The 16,792-nt window shown below is 37.7% G+C and overlaps 2 protein-coding genes and 1 long non-coding RNA gene across 8 annotated transcripts in view; 2 read left to right on the top strand and 1 right to left on the bottom strand.

Annotated features, from left to right (window-relative positions):
• Positions 1-5,218: 5,218 nt before the first annotated feature.
• Positions 5,219-12,292, top strand: ddt (D-dopachrome tautomerase). 2 transcript variants are annotated; one of them, XM_077570995.1, is made up of 4 exons: positions 5,219-5,539; positions 6,116-6,291; positions 7,922-8,005; positions 11,667-12,292. In XM_077570995.1, exons 1-3 carry the CDS (start codon positions 5,432-5,434, stop codon positions 7,992-7,994), a joined length of 357 nt encoding a protein of 118 aa, XP_077427121.1. In that variant the 5' UTR covers positions 5,219-5,431; the 3' UTR covers positions 7,995-8,005; positions 11,667-12,292. The 2 variants fall into 2 exon arrangements, with proteins under 2 accessions (XP_077427121.1, XP_077427120.1); XM_077570994.1 differs by lacking the exon at positions 11,667-12,292 and adding an exon at positions 9,427-9,591 and having other exon boundaries at positions 5,220-5,539.
• Positions 10,941-13,335, bottom strand: LOC144055206 (uncharacterized). The gene is made up of 2 exons (XR_013294788.1): positions 12,631-13,335; positions 10,941-11,903 (listed from the first exon to the last, which is right to left on the bottom strand). It is a non-coding gene; the product is annotated as an uncharacterized LOC144055206 (long non-coding RNA).
• Positions 13,336-15,112: 1,777 nt separating this feature from the next.
• The window catches only part of LOC144055726 (vacuolar protein sorting-associated protein 37C-like), a 73,705-nt gene continuing 72,025 nt past the window's right edge, over positions 15,113-16,792 (top strand). For all 5 annotated transcript variants that reach the window (XR_013294924.1, XM_077571980.1, XM_077571981.1 and 2 more), the window contains exons 1-2: positions 15,113-15,587; positions 15,663-15,772. Coding sequence is in view for 4 of the 5 variants with exons in the window: in XM_077571980.1 (XP_077428106.1) it covers positions 15,680-15,772 (93 nt within the window). In the remaining variant the exon portion in view is untranslated. The remainder of the gene's footprint in view (positions 15,588-15,662; positions 15,773-16,792) is intronic.

The following is a 16,792-nucleotide window of genomic DNA, read 5'->3' as shown; positions in this document are numbered from 1 at the left end:
TACTGAGTTCGCCAGCTCGCCGACTGGTGAACTCTACCCCTACACCGTGGATGTGACCCCACCCAGTGTATATACAAGTGTGTGTGTGTGTGTGTGCGCGTGCGTGTGTGTGTGTGTGGTGCATTAAAATTGGGAGCAGGTGAGATGGAGCAGAGGGAAATGATACCCCCCTGCTCCGATCCACCTGCCTCGCAGAAGAATTATCCAGTATTAGTACAGATTAGACATTATATACAACTCGTAGGCACTTAGTAGAGGGCCGGGGCGGGGGTGGTCACTATTTTTTAACAAGAAAAAATAAAATAAAAAAATAACAAGCTGGTTTATGCAAGTAATTAACTGAGTAGAAAAACAGGAGGATGAGCGTGTGCAGTGGTTAAAAAAATGTTGAAGACGTCATAACATTAAATATCGAAAGAATGAACACATAACAACAGGTGCTCGTCAAATTTGGCGGGCAAAATTTTTTGACAAAAAAGCCTTTTTAATTAAGCGATTAATCGTGATTAATCAAAATTCTAAAATGTGATTAATCTGATTAAAAAATAATCGTTTGACAACTCTAATTCAGATCAGTGCTTTTTAAATATTGCAAAACATACAATAGCCATTTTTAAAAATGACAAACCAACGACTGAAACAATTGTTGACTGTACATAACAAAAACAAATAACATGCCAGGGGGGGATAAGTTTACAAAAAATACTGACATAAATGATATGGAAAGATGTTCTCGGCGCTGAAATCTGCGAATCAATGACATATCGGAATCCATCGAGAACCTGCAGGTCCGAATGGAAGTGATCAAAATCTGCCAGGCTGTCTTGCCCGAGGATAAAAAGCATCTGCCAGAAGTGATTGACACCGCCCATCACCTTGGCTCCAATAATTCATCGAGGCCCAAAAGCGAGATTATCCAGTTTTTATCTCGGGTTCATAGGGCGGCAGTGTGGAAGGCTGCTAAGAACTCACGATACCTTTCGCTGAGGACCTTTGCAAGATCGACAGAGAAAACCAGAAGAAATTGTGGCCAATGATTGAAACGGCTCGCAAGGAAGGAAAATCAGCTTACTTTTTTAGTGGTTGTGGTTTCATTGAAAATGGGGAAATTTCCCCCCCACCTTGATAATCTTTGGATATTGGGATTTTGTTTTTGATTCTATAAAACCTAATGGGATCATGTTCATTCTATGAATAATAGGCAACTTTTCTCCAGATGGGTTGGGTTTCATTTGTTTACTGTTTTGAAGTTGTCTTCATACATTTGATAGTACAGTAGATGGGGATGAAAATATTGCTATTTTTTCATGATCAATTTCACAAGATTTTGATTGTTTATGGTACAGTTCTTGGTGCTATTCTAATAGTGGTAAGTTACTTGTGACTTAATTGTCTATTATATAATTGTTTTATTCAAAATTTGAGTTAAATTGTCTTTATCTTTTGTTTCTTTAAATGCCAGGGGTCTAAGAGATAATGGGAAGCGTAAAGCCTTGTTGTTGTATGCTAAGCGATGTGAAGTTGACTTTTTTTTTTCCAAGAAACTCACTCCACTGCAAAACTTTTGGAGATCACAATGGGGAAACAACATATGGCTGTCACATGTGTCGGAACACTCAGCAGGGGTTGGTTGAAAAATAACTTCACAGGTAACATACTTCACTCTGATTTTGATGATAAGGGTAATTATATATGTCAAGGTATTAACTTTAACAAGAATATCTTAATGATTGTAAATGTTTATGGATACAATTCCAGAGAGGAAAACAATAATTTATTTTACACAATTGAGCAAAAACTTTCGATATGGTTACATAAATTACCGAATGCTTTACTTTTAATTGGCGGTGATTTTAATATAGCTCTTGATAGCTCTTTAGATCGATGGCCTCCAAGGCAAAACAAATTTTGATTGTTATTTGAAGCTTTTTATGCAAAGATTTGACTTAATTGATATTTAGAGAGAGAAATTCCCAACTGAAAGAGTATTTACATGGTCTAACAAATTAGGCACTCATTTAACTGATCACAAAGCTGTACTTTCTTTATTTCCTTCTCCTTGCCATGCTCCCTCTTTTTTTTCTTTTTTCTTTTTTTTTTTTTTCTGGAGAGCTCAGTATTGTTCATTTGGTAATTTTACCGATTTGACATGTCATCATTATTGCTCTCTTTTTTTTTTGTATGTGGGTGAGTGTGTGTGTGTGTGTGTGTGTGTGTGTGTGTGTGTGTGTGTGTGTGTGTGTGTGTGTGTGTGTGGGTGGGTGGGTGTGTGTGTGTGTGTGTGTGTGTGTGCGTGCGTGTGTGTGTGTGTGTGTGTGTGCGTGCGTGTGAGTGTGTGTGTATTCATTAGTTTACCTAAAACCTATTCAAAAATCCCAAACCATTCACCTAAACCGAACACTTCCAGCTAGAGTCGTGAGGCCGTCAGGAGACCCGAGGAAGAAAAGAAAGGAAAGTGAAATCCAGCACCAACCAGACACCTCCCACCAGGCCACCAACCAGAGTCCTTCACCAACCCCAGAAACATCTAAATTCCAACAAATCAGGGAGACCTCAAGAGACCAAAGGAGAGACTGAGGAAAGGAAGGAAGGACAGACGAAGCAGAGTGAGATCCACAGACACCAGCCTCCACCGATTCAATGACCTGAGGAAGAAGCAGATTGTGTCTGAGATTCGATTGATGCTGGTGTGGTGGATCTGGCATGCATGAAAATCTCCACCAAAGATGGGAGCCGTCGACCCCCGCCAGGACAGAGCAAGCGCAACACCTCAGGGCCCCCCAGGCCGCGGAAGCGCCAAAGGACGACCCCCGCGCCCCGCAGGGGCCACCGGCCGGAGACCAAACCCAGGAGCAGGAGCGCGCCCCACCCCAACACGGCCCGCGCCCCCAACCCAACGCAGCAGGACGGGGCACTGCAGTTCCGCCAGGCACCCCACCGCCATATTCCCTCATATTGGAAGATGAATAGTGCTATTTTAAATTATGATGAGGTGAGAGTCGAAATTAAAAGACTGATTGAGAAATATTGGAATGAGGCCCAAACTGATAAAAAATATAGTGTTAAGTGGGAACTTTTGAAATTTGAACACAAGTTTATTTTACAATCTTTTAAAAAAAAAAATTTTTTTTTTTGTCAAGCTATTCGCACACTGTATGCTAATAATAACAGCTCTATTAAATTGAGTACTGGTACCACTCCTCGTTTTGACATTAAACGGGGAATTGACAAGGATGTCCGATTTCTCCATACCTCTTCCTCATTGTTACGCAACTTTTAGCTAACCATATTAAGTCAAGCACTTTAAAAGGAATGAAAGTTGCAGAGCGAGAAATATTTATTAGTCAATTAGCCGATGATACCACTCTTTTTCTCAGAGAGTCTGACCAGATAGCGTCTGCTCTGGATATCATAAATGTGTTCTCCCGGGCTTCTTGACTATACCTGAATGTAAATAAATGTGAGTTTATGGCAGTAAAAGACTCTGTTGTTGGCACGATTTCGAACATTCCTGTCAAAGACACGGTTACATATTTAGGAATAGCTATTAATAAAGATGAAAAAAACAGAAGTCCCCGGAATTTTGCACCGATTATTGAAAAAACTAAAAAAAGATTTAACATGTGGCTTCTTAGAGATTTGTCTTTAAGAGGGAGAACTCTGACAAGTACAGCAGAAGGTAATTCCAGACTTACTTATGCTGCCCTTTCATTATATGTAGATAATAAGACCATTAAAGACATAGACCAGATGCTTTTCAATTTTTTATGGAAGAATAAAACGCATTGCATTAAAAAAATCTGTGGTTATGAACACGTATGAGAAAGGGGGACTTAACTTCTTAAATTTTGACTCCTTAAATAATACATTTTAATTAACTGGATTATGTATTTTCAGAATAATCCTGACTCAATTTGGAACTGTATTACGAACTATGTTTTTTCCAAAATTGGTGGATTAAGATTTCTGCTGTCATGTAATTATAAAATTGAAAGAATCCCCATTCGCTTATCTAACTTCCATAAGCAGGCATTGCTTGCTTGGTTACTCATCTACAAGCATAACTTTTCACCTCACCGCTACTCTATTTGGAATAACCAAGACATTTGTTACAAGAACAAATCAATTTTTTTTAAAGTCTTAGTTTGATCATAACATCATCTGGGTGAATCAATTATTTAACAGCAGGGGAGTGTTATTTACCTATGAGGAATTTCGTCTACACTTTCTGATGCCTGTGACGCCTAAACAATTTGCTGTAGTTTATGATGCTATTCCTTTTGGTGTATTAATGCTGTATAGGGGTCACATTGGTGTTGTAGCTGACACCCCTATTGCTGATGTCACTGAATCACCAATTGGTAAATTATGTTTCACACCTTCTTGTCATAAAAAACAATCGCAAAATCCGTGCTGTCACTCACCTCCAATATCATACTGGAACTGTCGTGTAAAGAATTTATGTTGGAAAAAAATTTGGACCCTGCCTCAGAAATTCGTTTTAGTGAACAAGATAAAGGAAGTGACTTTCAAAATTATTCATCGTTGTTTTCCTGTGAAATACTTTTTTGTTAAATTTGGTTATCTGTACTGCTCCTTCTGTGGCTCCCAATCAGAGACTCTTGTGCATCTGTTTTGGAAATGTTTTTATGCTCGCAAGCTATGGCAAGACATTTGCAAATGTATTTTGGATAATATCCTTTTGAATTTTGAGCTTTCCTTACCGAATGTTTTGTTTGGATTTTTGAACTATGACAATTCATTTGAAAAATAATAATATTTTATGAATTGTTTAATTTATCTTGCCAAGTTTTATATTCATAAATGTAAATGTGTAAAGTCGAAACCTATTTTTTTTCTTCCAGTTTTTGAAAGAGATGGAAAGAGATGGCTGTATATTTACAGTCCATCTCTCCTTCCAAAAATAAGAAGGCTATCAAGACCTTAAATTTGTGTTCTCATTTAGGTGTTTTTAATATTTCATTTTTTCCCCTTTACTGTTATTGTGATATTGTTGTGTACTGTGATGATGTTTGTTTGCTTAATGTTTGCCATGTTTGGCTTTTGATTTCAATTTGTTAAATAAAGCAATTTAAAAAAAAACGCTTCCGGATGCGTCTGCGGGAGCCATACGATTGGTCCGCAGTGCTCTCGTTCAACTATTGGCCGAGACAACTAAGCTCGAATCTGCTCAACCATTGGCCAGAACCGCTCAACTCCCATGGATTTTTCATAAGTAAACCCGTGACTTTCGCACCACCACCAAAAGAAGAAACAAAAACAAAAAAAACGACATTACTCTCGCGAGACACCCGTTCATCCCGATAGTTTGATCGTGTCTACTCTCCGGTTGGCTGAGGGAAGAACTGAGAACAGAACACGGACTGAACAGCAAGAAGTGAAATCCGTTGCTTCCTGCACATCGAAAAATATGCCATTTGTCGATTTGCAGAGCAATTTACCAGCAAGCGCATTCTCCGAAGATTTTATGGAAAAGCTTTGTTCATTCGCTGCGGCTGTTTTGGGAAAGCCTGTTGTTGTAAGTAATTTTACACCAATTTTTATCCAGTACAAAAGAAACACGTATTTATCAAGTGTGCAGACACCTATCCTATGCACATAAGTAATTAATGTGTGTTGATGAATTCCACCAGTTCAACTTCTAAACTAACCAAGCTTGCGCACATCTAGCCTCATTTGCGTTGAGAAATGCTTTAATTTGACCCCGTAAAGTAGCAGCAATCTCGTTATGTAAGAAATCCGAAATCATGACAAAGAGGGTGGAAAGATTCTCTGAAACTGACAGTGACGTAATTGTACGAGAAGTGGAAACAAATAAATAGTACATTTTGGAACAATTATTGTAGGTGTTACACATTAAAAAAGAAAGAAACTAACTTGGCGTACTAAATAAATAACTAAATAAATAGATAAATAAAATAAATAATACTGAAAATACTTTTTTTTTACATCTACATCACCGTTTGATTGGTACAGAGAGTAGCCACAATATGCGTACATACCGCCATGTCCTGTTTACAATAGCTTCAGTAGTTGCTATCTCGGTTTTTGATCAGTGATGTTAATGATTTATCCACACATTCCTCTGTTACAGAGAATGCACTTGATTGTGAAACCAGGGTTACCAATGTTGATGGCAGGATCTTGTTCTCCCTGTGTGGTGCTGTCGATATCTGCTATCGGGGCACTTGACACAGCTGACAAGAATAAGGAGCACAGTGCCAAGCTCTTTGAGTTTCTGACCAGAGAACTTGCTCTGACTGAAGACAGGTAAGTACTGAAGTTTACTGTTTTGTTGTGCATGCTATGCCTGATCATATCGTCACTTCACAATCACTGGCGATGACGTTCCTTAAACCAAGGAGTAGGGCTGGGCGATATATTGATTTTTTGAATTAATTTGAGTGTTTTGTTGTAGACAATTAAAAAAATTACAACATCGATGTTTTTTTTCCCCCTTTGGTTGCTTTTGTAACTTATGTTCTGCCAGTCGTGTCCTCACACACTCCATACGGGAGAGACTCAACAACAGGAAACAAAGTCCCGCTAAATAAAAACAGTTTACTTTGTTATTGTGGAGGAGTCATTTACACAAGGAAACACGTATGGCAAGAAAGGGGCACAATGAAAGCGATCACCAAAGCGGACACGTTGCACCTCACTCATGATATGGCATCCATGTACAGGTATACCACTTGTTGAAAAAGGGAGAACCCAGGTATGTGCTACTGCTACCTAGCCGCAAGTATACTGCTCAAGTTGCTCCACGCCATTTGTTTAGGCAGTGGTTATTTTGCCGTGACTGGCAACGCAAATGCTAGCGATATTTTTGCTCTCAACGGCTCCAATATTGGTCATTCGCCGGAGCGAGGAAATCTTAATCTAGTGAGCTGTAAATTGGATATTTTACCATGATTGCTTATAGACATTTACAACTTATGTGAATAGCACAAGTGTGCATGTTTATGTTGCTGCGTGGTCGCAACATGTACGCTATCTCGTCAAGACGGACTCGCCTCGCAAGCACTTAGTTAAAAGTCATGTCATGTCACTTACGAAAGACAAGCTTACCTTCATTCGCCGTGCCCATGACGCTTTTCAGCAGCAACTCTGAGCCTCTGCGTCGTCTGCTTATGAAATGTAGTATCTAGGGCTGGTATGGTAAAGCTAATAACAGCTTATTTTCAGTGACAAAACTAATTGAAAAATGAAAAAAGATCTTAAGAAGGGGATGAAGCGGTCTAATCACGGTAAAATAGCAGATTTACGGCAGGCCAAGACTTTCTTACTCCGGGAACTGGCCAATCAAATAACGCTAACAGGAAAATTGCCAGTCATGGCAAAATAACCACCTCAATTTACAGAACAGTACTTGTACTTGTAAAATCAGCAAACAGTTGGACCTCGGTTCCTAAATTAAAGCCTAAGGGTGATATTTGTGTCATATTGAGGGACACGAGTAGCGCTGTTTATCTTTTAAAACAAAGTTGGCAAAAAAATCAAGTTTTACTTTTCCACTTTATCAACACATACATTTACATTTCCAGAAGTATTTGATTCAAGGTTGAAGTTCTGCACATTAACTCCAAGAGGAGAAATATGGTTACTTTTGTTAACTGATATAATGAAAGAAAAACTTTTTAGCTTCTTGGTTTCTGTCAAAATAAATAAATAAATAAAAAACAATAATAATATAAAATCGGGGAAAAAATCGTAAATTGAATTTGTGGTTAAAAAATCGGGGATTTTATTTTTAGGCAAAATCGTCCAGCCCTACCAAGGAGATTAGCAATATTATTTTTTTTAGAACAAATCAATTCACTGATGATGCTTGACACAAGCAACATCAATATGTAAAGTTTGGTAAGTGCTTGACATTTTGTCCCCCCCTGATTCACAGGATTACCCTTCAGTTCAACAGTTTGGAGCCTCACCAGGTTGGGAAGAAGGGAACAGTTATGAGCTTTCTATAGTCCGTAAAAATGTGAGAATAATTACACACACACACACACACACACGTTTCAAACAACTTGGATGAGTTTTATTCAAAGAAACTGTTGTGTAAATGTTTTGTATTTTTTTTTCTACACAATGACTGCATCATCTGTTCTATTGAGTTAACACTTTAAAGTAGCACTAAGGAACTTTTGAACTATAATCAAATATTTTCATAACTCTTCTGATGAAACATCAACATAAAACTAGTTGAATGGTACCCAAAGGTACAAAGTACAAAGGTACCCTTTGCTATGGCCTGAGGGGGTCTGTATCATTTTTACTGGCACTTAGCAACTTTGAGGAGAATGGTAGGAGCACTGCCACACAAACTCCCCCCTTTACCCCTTCGTTACAAAGACAGAAGTCAATTTGAATGTAGACGCACGATTACTGCTTTCCTGGCAGAAGCTGCAAAACAACTTTTTTAAAGTTTTGTCTGAGGAGACAAAAAAGAAAAATGGAAGCTACTGTAAAAGGACAGTCAAGAATCAACACTGGCCCAGCTTTCACTTGCTGGCGTGAGCTCAAAAGTGATGCAATGCGCTCATGCAAAATGTGGTCTTCCTTCAGGCATAACATTACCGCTTTTGTCCATATGGTGCTGCCATAAATTACATAAACTGAAAGTTCCTTAGTGTTGCTTTATTATCTAAGCCTAAAAATATCTGCCTGGGCTTCCTTTTTTTGGCTTATTTGACTGTAAAAAGGTAATAAAATGTCCTGCAAATGTGAATTTCGCCCCCTTTTCCATAACACCTGGAACTTTCATTTCTGGCAGTTATTTACAGTTTATATTCGTATATTTAAATTTTATATATTAGGGGTGTCAAAATTATCATGTTAATATCGTGTTAAAGTGCCTTTAACCGCACAATTTTTTTTTTTTACATTTGATTAACGACGCGAGTCTATTGGGTTCTAATGCCTGCCAGTCCTTATTTAGGGCTGGATTTCCTTTATATAGTACTAGAACCTATGGTGTCATTATTTTGGCTTCATTTAATGGAACTGCTTGACTAGAGCGAGTTACGCCACAATTTGTGAATGGATGTGCAAGCTTGGGCTAAACGTGTACGCTTGCACTAATGTTGGAGCTTTCGCAAAAGCAACATAATTTCTGAGGAGCCGCACGGAATGAGACTGACTCTGACAATACTACAATGACGAGAGAAGGAACCTGGCGTTTGATGGAGAAGTAGCCCACCTGTACATTTCCGATACAGAAGATTAGGACTTTCACTTTGGGGATTGATCAAAAGTGACGCGAGTACATTGTTAAATACAACCAGACTCAGTTTTGCTTCACTGCCCTTTTAAAAACATACACTAACAAGTGAAAGCATGCTATATGCTAGCGTATATACCAATCTTCTAATCTCGATTGGTCTCGTCTCCACTCCATGTCAGGTCTTCCGGGCACAACATTTTCAGCGTCCTGATCAGCATCTGGCTCATACATATATGGTCCAACATATAACATGCCAACCTCCTCCTCTTCCTCCAACTCTGCAAAGTCTTGGATCTCCTCATTTAAGCTCGACATATCGTTTTCTGAATAAATTTTTGACTGGCTTTGTATGCTGTGTTGATGTCTGCCATTGTTGTCCCCGGTGTGAGGTATCACTGGTTTATCGGTTGCCAGGCTCTTCGGAAAAACAATTATTTTGTCAAATATACAAAATATAAATTATTTTTTCATGCTTAATTTTTTGGACAATGTTTAATTACATCACTTGTGACCCTTTTTGGCATTTCATGAAATTACTTCAAAGTTGGGTCTTTAACACAATAAAAGCGTTCGTCGTGAAAAGGAGTATATATATACAGTATATATATATATATATATATATCACAATTTAGCAGTAATAAAAAAATATATATATATATTTGTGGGGACTGGCGTGAAGTTGTATTTTACAATTTTAAAATTTTTAAGAAGTTCGCAAGTTACTTCATTTTAAAGATTAGATAGTTCTTCATATGAAAAGAACACAACAATCTTTTATAGGCGGTGGGCCGATTTCGTGTATTTAAACGATCCCCAACGAGGGAGTACTTTATTTTTTTTTGTTATCAGCTTCATTTATCAACAAATCAAACAAAAATGGTTGGCACTCTTATCTCTTGCACATTTTGTATTGATCTGCAACTTTTTGTGGGTTACCGGCTCCGGCGAACTGAGCAGGCAGCTATGCTCGGGGTCCGTCATACATGACGTAGTTGTGGTTATTGTCCAATGGCACGCTTCAAAATGCGCCCTCTTGGTTTGTTTTTCCAGGTTTAGCTAGCGACTTGATAACCTGTAATGTTTAAGCACTGTCGTAGTTTATACCTTATGTCTAAATATTTTTACACACATCGACACATTTATTGCTAAAATAACACTTGTACATCAGTCACTTTCAGAAAGGTAAAATGCGGCAACGTCGTTGAAGTTAGTCTTTAAACTTGACTTGGAATAGTCCTTATTGCCACTTCTTTTGAAAAGTCATGCCATCTTCTTAAAATTTAAGGCTTCTCTAACATTATTGCCTAAAATTCATTGCGAACTTTGCATATAATAAATATGACAGACTTGCCACATTTGATCTCCAAAGTGTTCTTTTTTCCGCTTGAATAAACAAGGAAAAAAATTATTCTCAATAGTCTGCATGTCACAAAAATGAGCTACATAATTACACGCCCACATTTGTTGAAACTGTTTTCTAACTAACAACACAGAAATGGACTGCTGTATAAATTCTGTGTTTCTGTGGACAGACCAATTGGTACAAGTAGCAGAAGAGGCTTTGCATAACCTTAAAAACAAAGTTTGTTACATGTTATGTGGATGGCTTGTTTGCCTAGAAACTGAAACTGAAAATTACCTTTGACTAATATGTATGTTCAAGCATTATCCCATTATAAGTTATATGTAGAAGTTAAATTTCAGGAATCTGCTGCATTTCCAGCCAACAGCAGCTATCACAGAGACTGCTACATGCACTTTGCCAACATCCAAACATAAAATGAGCTCAGAGAAGAAGGAAAAAAAAAACACTTATTTCAGATAGACTCCTTGCTTACGCACGTTTAGTTTACCAACTATCAGGCTGCAGTCCACAGAAGCAGCCTTGAATGTAAGCCTGTTCCTGCCCCTGAGAAGATGGATGGATGGATAGAATTGAATAAAATAGAATAGCCTTTATTGTCGTTGTAACATTAAGATACGAGATTGTGTTGCTCCCTCATGCAAAATTAAAACAATTATCAACACACAGTATGGAATAAATAATAGTATATTCAGATTAAAAGGGTAGATTAAAAAAATATACATTGTAATAATTAAGTACCCAGTACAGTAGTGTAAAGTGCATAATAAAAAATTGTCATTTAAATGATCAAGATGAGTATGAGTTGAACAGCTCTTTGATAAAAAACTGTTTTTGAATCTGTTTGTTCTTGATTTTAGTGACCTGTAACACCTGCCCGAGGGTAACAGGTCAAAGAGATGGTGACCTGGGTGACTCTTTTCTTTTCTTAATAATGTTCTGAGCTCTACTGAAGTAGCGGGAGTGGCAGATATCCAGAAGAAAGGGCAGAAAGCAACCGATGATCTTCTCTGCTCTCCTTTTATACTTTTATATTCTCTGCAACCTCTTCCTCAGTACAGCTGGGGTACCACACTGCGATGGCGTAGATAAGCAGACTCTACGCAGGAGCGGTAGAAGGGGTGTTGAGGTTTTCCCTTCTGAGAACCCTCAGGAAGTGGAGCCGCTGCTGGGCCTTCTTCAACATCGTCGCAGTGTTCGTAGTCCGAGACAGGTCTGCTGCGATGTGGAATGAATGGACTGGATGATCACTCCCTTCAGCTCCAGAGCCAATACTCGAGCTGGTGCATTGCTCTTGTATGAAAACAAATCATGTTATGGGGGGATGCACCTGCAAACTGAAGCAGCTGCCATGTACAAACTTGTGCCAGTGCACCATCTGTGGCAATAGGTCATTTGAAGATGACTAACTCAAGTTGTTGTTGTTAATTTAATTAATAGTTAGTTCATTGATATGCTACTAAGATGGCTAAAATACAAACTCTAGGGTGTGTGGTATTGGATAATTATTTATGTCCAACAAAGTTCCATGATACTTTTTATTTTTTTTCATTTTGCTGAGCGACCACAAAGGATCATATTTTTAGATCATATACGTTCCTCCCCCGATCTCGCCCTCTATGGACATTTACATTTCTGTAAGATCAATAAAATACCCTTAATAAACTAAACCGTAACGTCAACTTGTCACCGTGAGTGCGTGGCTTATCAAGCCCTTCACTGTCTGAAGCTGCATGGCCATTTGCCACTTAAACCCACACAACTACCACCAACTTTTGTTTTTTGTTTTCCCTCCTACATCATGTCTGATGATGTAATAGTAATTCGAGATGAATATTCAGTGACAAAGAAATATAGCTTCAGGTCTCGAGCTTCACAAGTGCTTGAGCAAGACTTGTAAACAACACATTTGTTAACATACATGCTAACAGTTGGCCCGTTTAATCGTCATTTGCATCGCCAAACTTTATACAACATATAAATAGCATCACTCGTCATTTCCAAAAATATGTATACTCACCTGCAAACGTAGACGCTTCGCCTTTCGCACATATTTTGTGTAATGTTTCGTCGTGTAGCGTGACCAGCTAGTTCAACTGACATAGTAGTCTGCAGCGTTGCCTGCACGTTTAATGAAATTTACAACTTGATTTTGGAAAAATGTGCAATAATTACGAATGCCAACTAACAAAATCTGATTCAGGAAAAAATTAACTTCAAAACATAAACGATTTACGTCTTCCCTCACCAGGGATAATTGATCTCAAAAAGTAAAGCAGATACGTCGCCTCCGCCCACCGCATATTATGGTTCGTCTCCAGTAAAGTTGCGTAATTTTACAATGCACATCCGTATTGAACTTAACAAAATAAAAGCATTTCACGTTGTGCAAAGGAGTCATTGAAACACAATTAAGTAGTAATAAATTAAATAACAATGCATATATTTGTGTGACTGGGGTCATGTTGTATTTTAGTTTTTAAAATGTTCAGAATTTCAAAAGTTACCTCGTTAAAAATTAGTTAGCTCTTAATATGAAAATAAAAATGCACTGACCTGTCACCATTGTCTTACAAACGCAAGTATGCCATGTTTTGACAGAAAAATGACCAACACAAATCAGTCACACTTGTTTTTGTGTTTTTTTTTTTTTACAGTACAGTACCCATTTTAATATATATATTTTTTATGAATTGTCAGAAATTACTGAATCAATGACTAAAAAAAATGCAACCATATTTCTATTAGGTTGATATTTATTCCCTCTTTTATGTTAACAAGAGTATGAAAAATTAGAAAAAAATATTGTACACTTAATTATAAATTTAGATATAAATTGAGACATAAAATGTGATTAATTTGCAATTAATCGTGACTTCATTATTGAAGTCATGCGATTAACTATGATTAAAAGCTGTAATGCACAGACACCTCTCGTTTGAACATTGAGAATGTTTAAACGAGAGAAATGTGAGAAAATGTAAATGCATCAATGAGAAAAGTGTATAAACTGCGTGGTGCTAGGTGTTTTAGAGCCTTAAAACATAATAAATGTAGCGGAAAATGGGGGAACACTGTACATCAGACTTGCGGTATATTCTCATCATCAATAAAGTTTTGCATGGTTTATAGGTCATGTTTGTGTAACTAAATGGTAAAAAACATCGAGTTAAACTTTTTGGACAAATTATTTAGTTTACAGTACCATAATTTTAAGACACTAAGCAGTGACATAAAAGTACAACGTGCCACAAAACATAATTTATTATGAAAAGCAAATAACGAGGAAATAATGTCTTCAATGATGACGCACATGCTGCTCACCTGCTATTATGCTTTTCCGTCGCATGACTTTTAATGACTGCTTTGCTTTGCCCTGACTGCTCACTTCCACATCACACCGGCAAAGCGTGCAGAAACTGTGAAACGAGTCTCGATTGCTTTTGGCCGTGAAATTGTGCTCTTTCGTCCATTCAATATGAAAAGATGTCCGGCGTTTTGGCATTTTTGGTAGTGCTGCATTTTGTATTTTATTTTTTTGCTTGCAAGCGCTGCTGTCAAAGAAGACGGCGAGGAAATGACTAGTCAGATAGCCACACGTGGAGTTTTGTATATATTTGTTGAATCACTGATATACGAGATTTTTAACTGAAGCCACTCTTGGCCAATCACAGTTGTGACAAACGTGGAGCCCAACTGATGTTGGGTTCAGTGTTCGGTTTAGGGTTACGCAGGACACATCACTGAAAATTAGGACTGTCTGGCCTAAATCCGGATGCCTGGCAAAACCCGACATGGATACGTGCGGTAGTCTAGCGAGTAAACTGTCGGAATTATTATTATTATTTTTTTTAGGGCGCCGGAGTGCGCCCTCAGATTGATTGCGCCCTGGGCGATTACACACATTGACACACAAAAACCACCTGTCTGTTGTAAAATATTAGTGAGGGGTTGAGTTGCACTTTTAATCATTTATAATGCAGTGTCCCTTGTTAAAAATAAGAAAAGTTAACGTACATTTTGAACGCTGTACCTGAGTAAAACCTTTGCTGTGACCCCTGACAAGAGTTGAAATAGTTTTAATTATATTATATAATTATTAGTTTTGTTTGCACATTCATTGTATGTTATGTAGTATCCTGATTGTAATATGGTGACTTTGAATGTCTGTATATGCTGTATTAATAAAAAAAAAAATAAAGTAAGTAAAAGAAAAGGAGAAAAAAGGACAACTTGCCTTTAAAAACATTAACAGCCAAAAACGAAAAAGAACATGCCCATAAAAACAAAGAGGCGCTACCCCGTGGCACGGTGCCACACTGCGAATTGTTACACCTTTAAAAATAAAGTTTTAAGACTAAAAAAAAAAGCACTGGAATGTACCATTATCCTTAAAGTGATAGAGCGCAAAGGAAAAGGAAACATTGTCACAATAACCTCTCCATGTTTGTCCCCCCCCCCCCCCTCCGAACACACCCCTGCGACACAGTAACATGGATTATTCTCAACATGGCGCCCGTTTCTGTTTGTGTGAAGCGAAACTTCAAATTGCATGACAGTCTTTGGGAGTTAGGCATACTTTGATCAAAATCAGTTGTATACGGAGACTTACTCGGAAGCAAGAAATATTTTTTTCTGCTCCGCTTTGATGATCAAAGCCCGGGCTTCCTTCGAAGTTGATGATCAAAGCACGGGCTTCCTTCGAAGTTGATGATCGTAGTCACTGATATGGCTAGTATCCCAACTGCTCTAATTTTACTGGTAAAAACGCCCGACAGGTGAAATTGGACATCACTTGATTTATAAAACGGACTGTCTTATAAGCAACGTGGAGAGCATTTATTTCAGTCAGAACAGAACGGTGTTCAGGTGGACGTTAACGTTAAATTGCCTGATAGTAAATCTCGCTGGTGTTTGGATGTACATCCAAGCTGACTCCCAGTCAGTATACGGTGGAATTTGGTTTGCTAGCAGCATGTAAGTACTCCAAGTAACTCTAAACCATTTCCAAATATACTGGTAACTGTTTTCTGGCCCCTGTATGATGAATAGCAATCCTGTCAAATCAAATGGAGAAGATTCTTGACCTGAGCCAATCCGAGTTACAGGAACTTCTGGATTTCCCGGAAAAGGTGGTGTCTATGGCCCAAGAGTCAGACGAGGTGAGAGCTGAGATACATGATATCATGTAAGAAGTCTCACAAACATTTTTGTGCATGAATTAGTTTATTCTTTTATGAAAACACTTTTTACACTGTTTAATGGAGTGTAGTAACACCACATTGTCTCATCCAATTTGAAGACTATTGAAAAACAATATCAGACTATGGCTCTTTTACTACAAATTAAGTTGTCTGATTCACTTAAAAATCGCTTTATCAACCTGTAACAGACTTGTACTTATCAAAAAAACAAAACAAACTGTGGACGTGACACGGAATGTTAGTAGGGCCCGACCGATATGCATTTTTTGAGGCCGATGCTGATACCGATTTTTGGCAGAGAAAAATACTGATTACCGATTATTATATAACAGACTTGTACTTATCAAAAAACAAAACAAACTGTGGGTGTGACACGGAATGTTAGTAGGACCCGACCGATATGCATTTTTTTGAAGCCGATGCCGATACCGATTTTTGGCAGAGAAAAATACTGATTACCGATTATTCTGCGATTTATATAAAAATAAATAATATATATATATATATATATATATATATATATATATGTATGTATTTAATGTATACAATTATCCCCCCCAACCAATTCTGTTTCAATGTGTGTCACTTATACACAAACTTTCGTTATTAAGATTCTCTGTTTTGAAGACAACTCCATTTTATGACCTTACCAACAAATTTCATGAAGTGTACAAGGTTATTGTATAGATTTATAGGTCAATAATAAAACCATTCTTACTTGTTTACAACTGCTGTAAAGCATTAACCTTTTCTTTTATATATTTTTATCTTGTGTTATTTTCACAAATCTTGGGACATACTGGGCTAACCTGGGACCTCGGGGATTGTATTTTGTGCCATGTCATGTGGAAATGTGTTTTAAATGTGTGTTAAAAATAAATAAAAAATCCTTGGATGTTTGCATCCTTGAATTTTGAGGAAAGTGTTTGAATTCTTATAATATCAACTTTAAATATAACTTAAAAAGGACAATAACAA

Source organism: Vanacampus margaritifer, chromosome 7 (genome assembly GCF_051991255.1).
Source record: "Vanacampus margaritifer isolate UIUO_Vmar chromosome 7, RoL_Vmar_1.0, whole genome shotgun sequence".
Classification (NCBI taxonomy): domain Eukaryota; kingdom Metazoa; phylum Chordata; class Actinopteri; order Syngnathiformes; family Syngnathidae; genus Vanacampus; species Vanacampus margaritifer.
Note: the sequence above shows the minus strand (reverse complement) of the source record. Positions and strands in the feature narration are given on the sequence as shown.

Bases quoted from the DNA above. Each gene is read 5' to 3' on its own strand.
- ddt (XM_077570995.1), top strand. From the start codon at position 5,432: ATGCCATTTGTCGATTTGCAGAGCAATTTACCAGCAAGCGCATTCTCC. The intron at 5,540-6,115 runs GTAAGTAATTTT...CCTCTGTTACAG, and splicing joins TTTTGGGAAAGCCTGTTGTT to AGAATGCACTTGATTGTGAA. The intron at 6,292-7,921 runs GTAAGTACTGAA...CCTGATTCACAG, and splicing joins CTTGCTCTGACTGAAGACAG to GATTACCCTTCAGTTCAACA.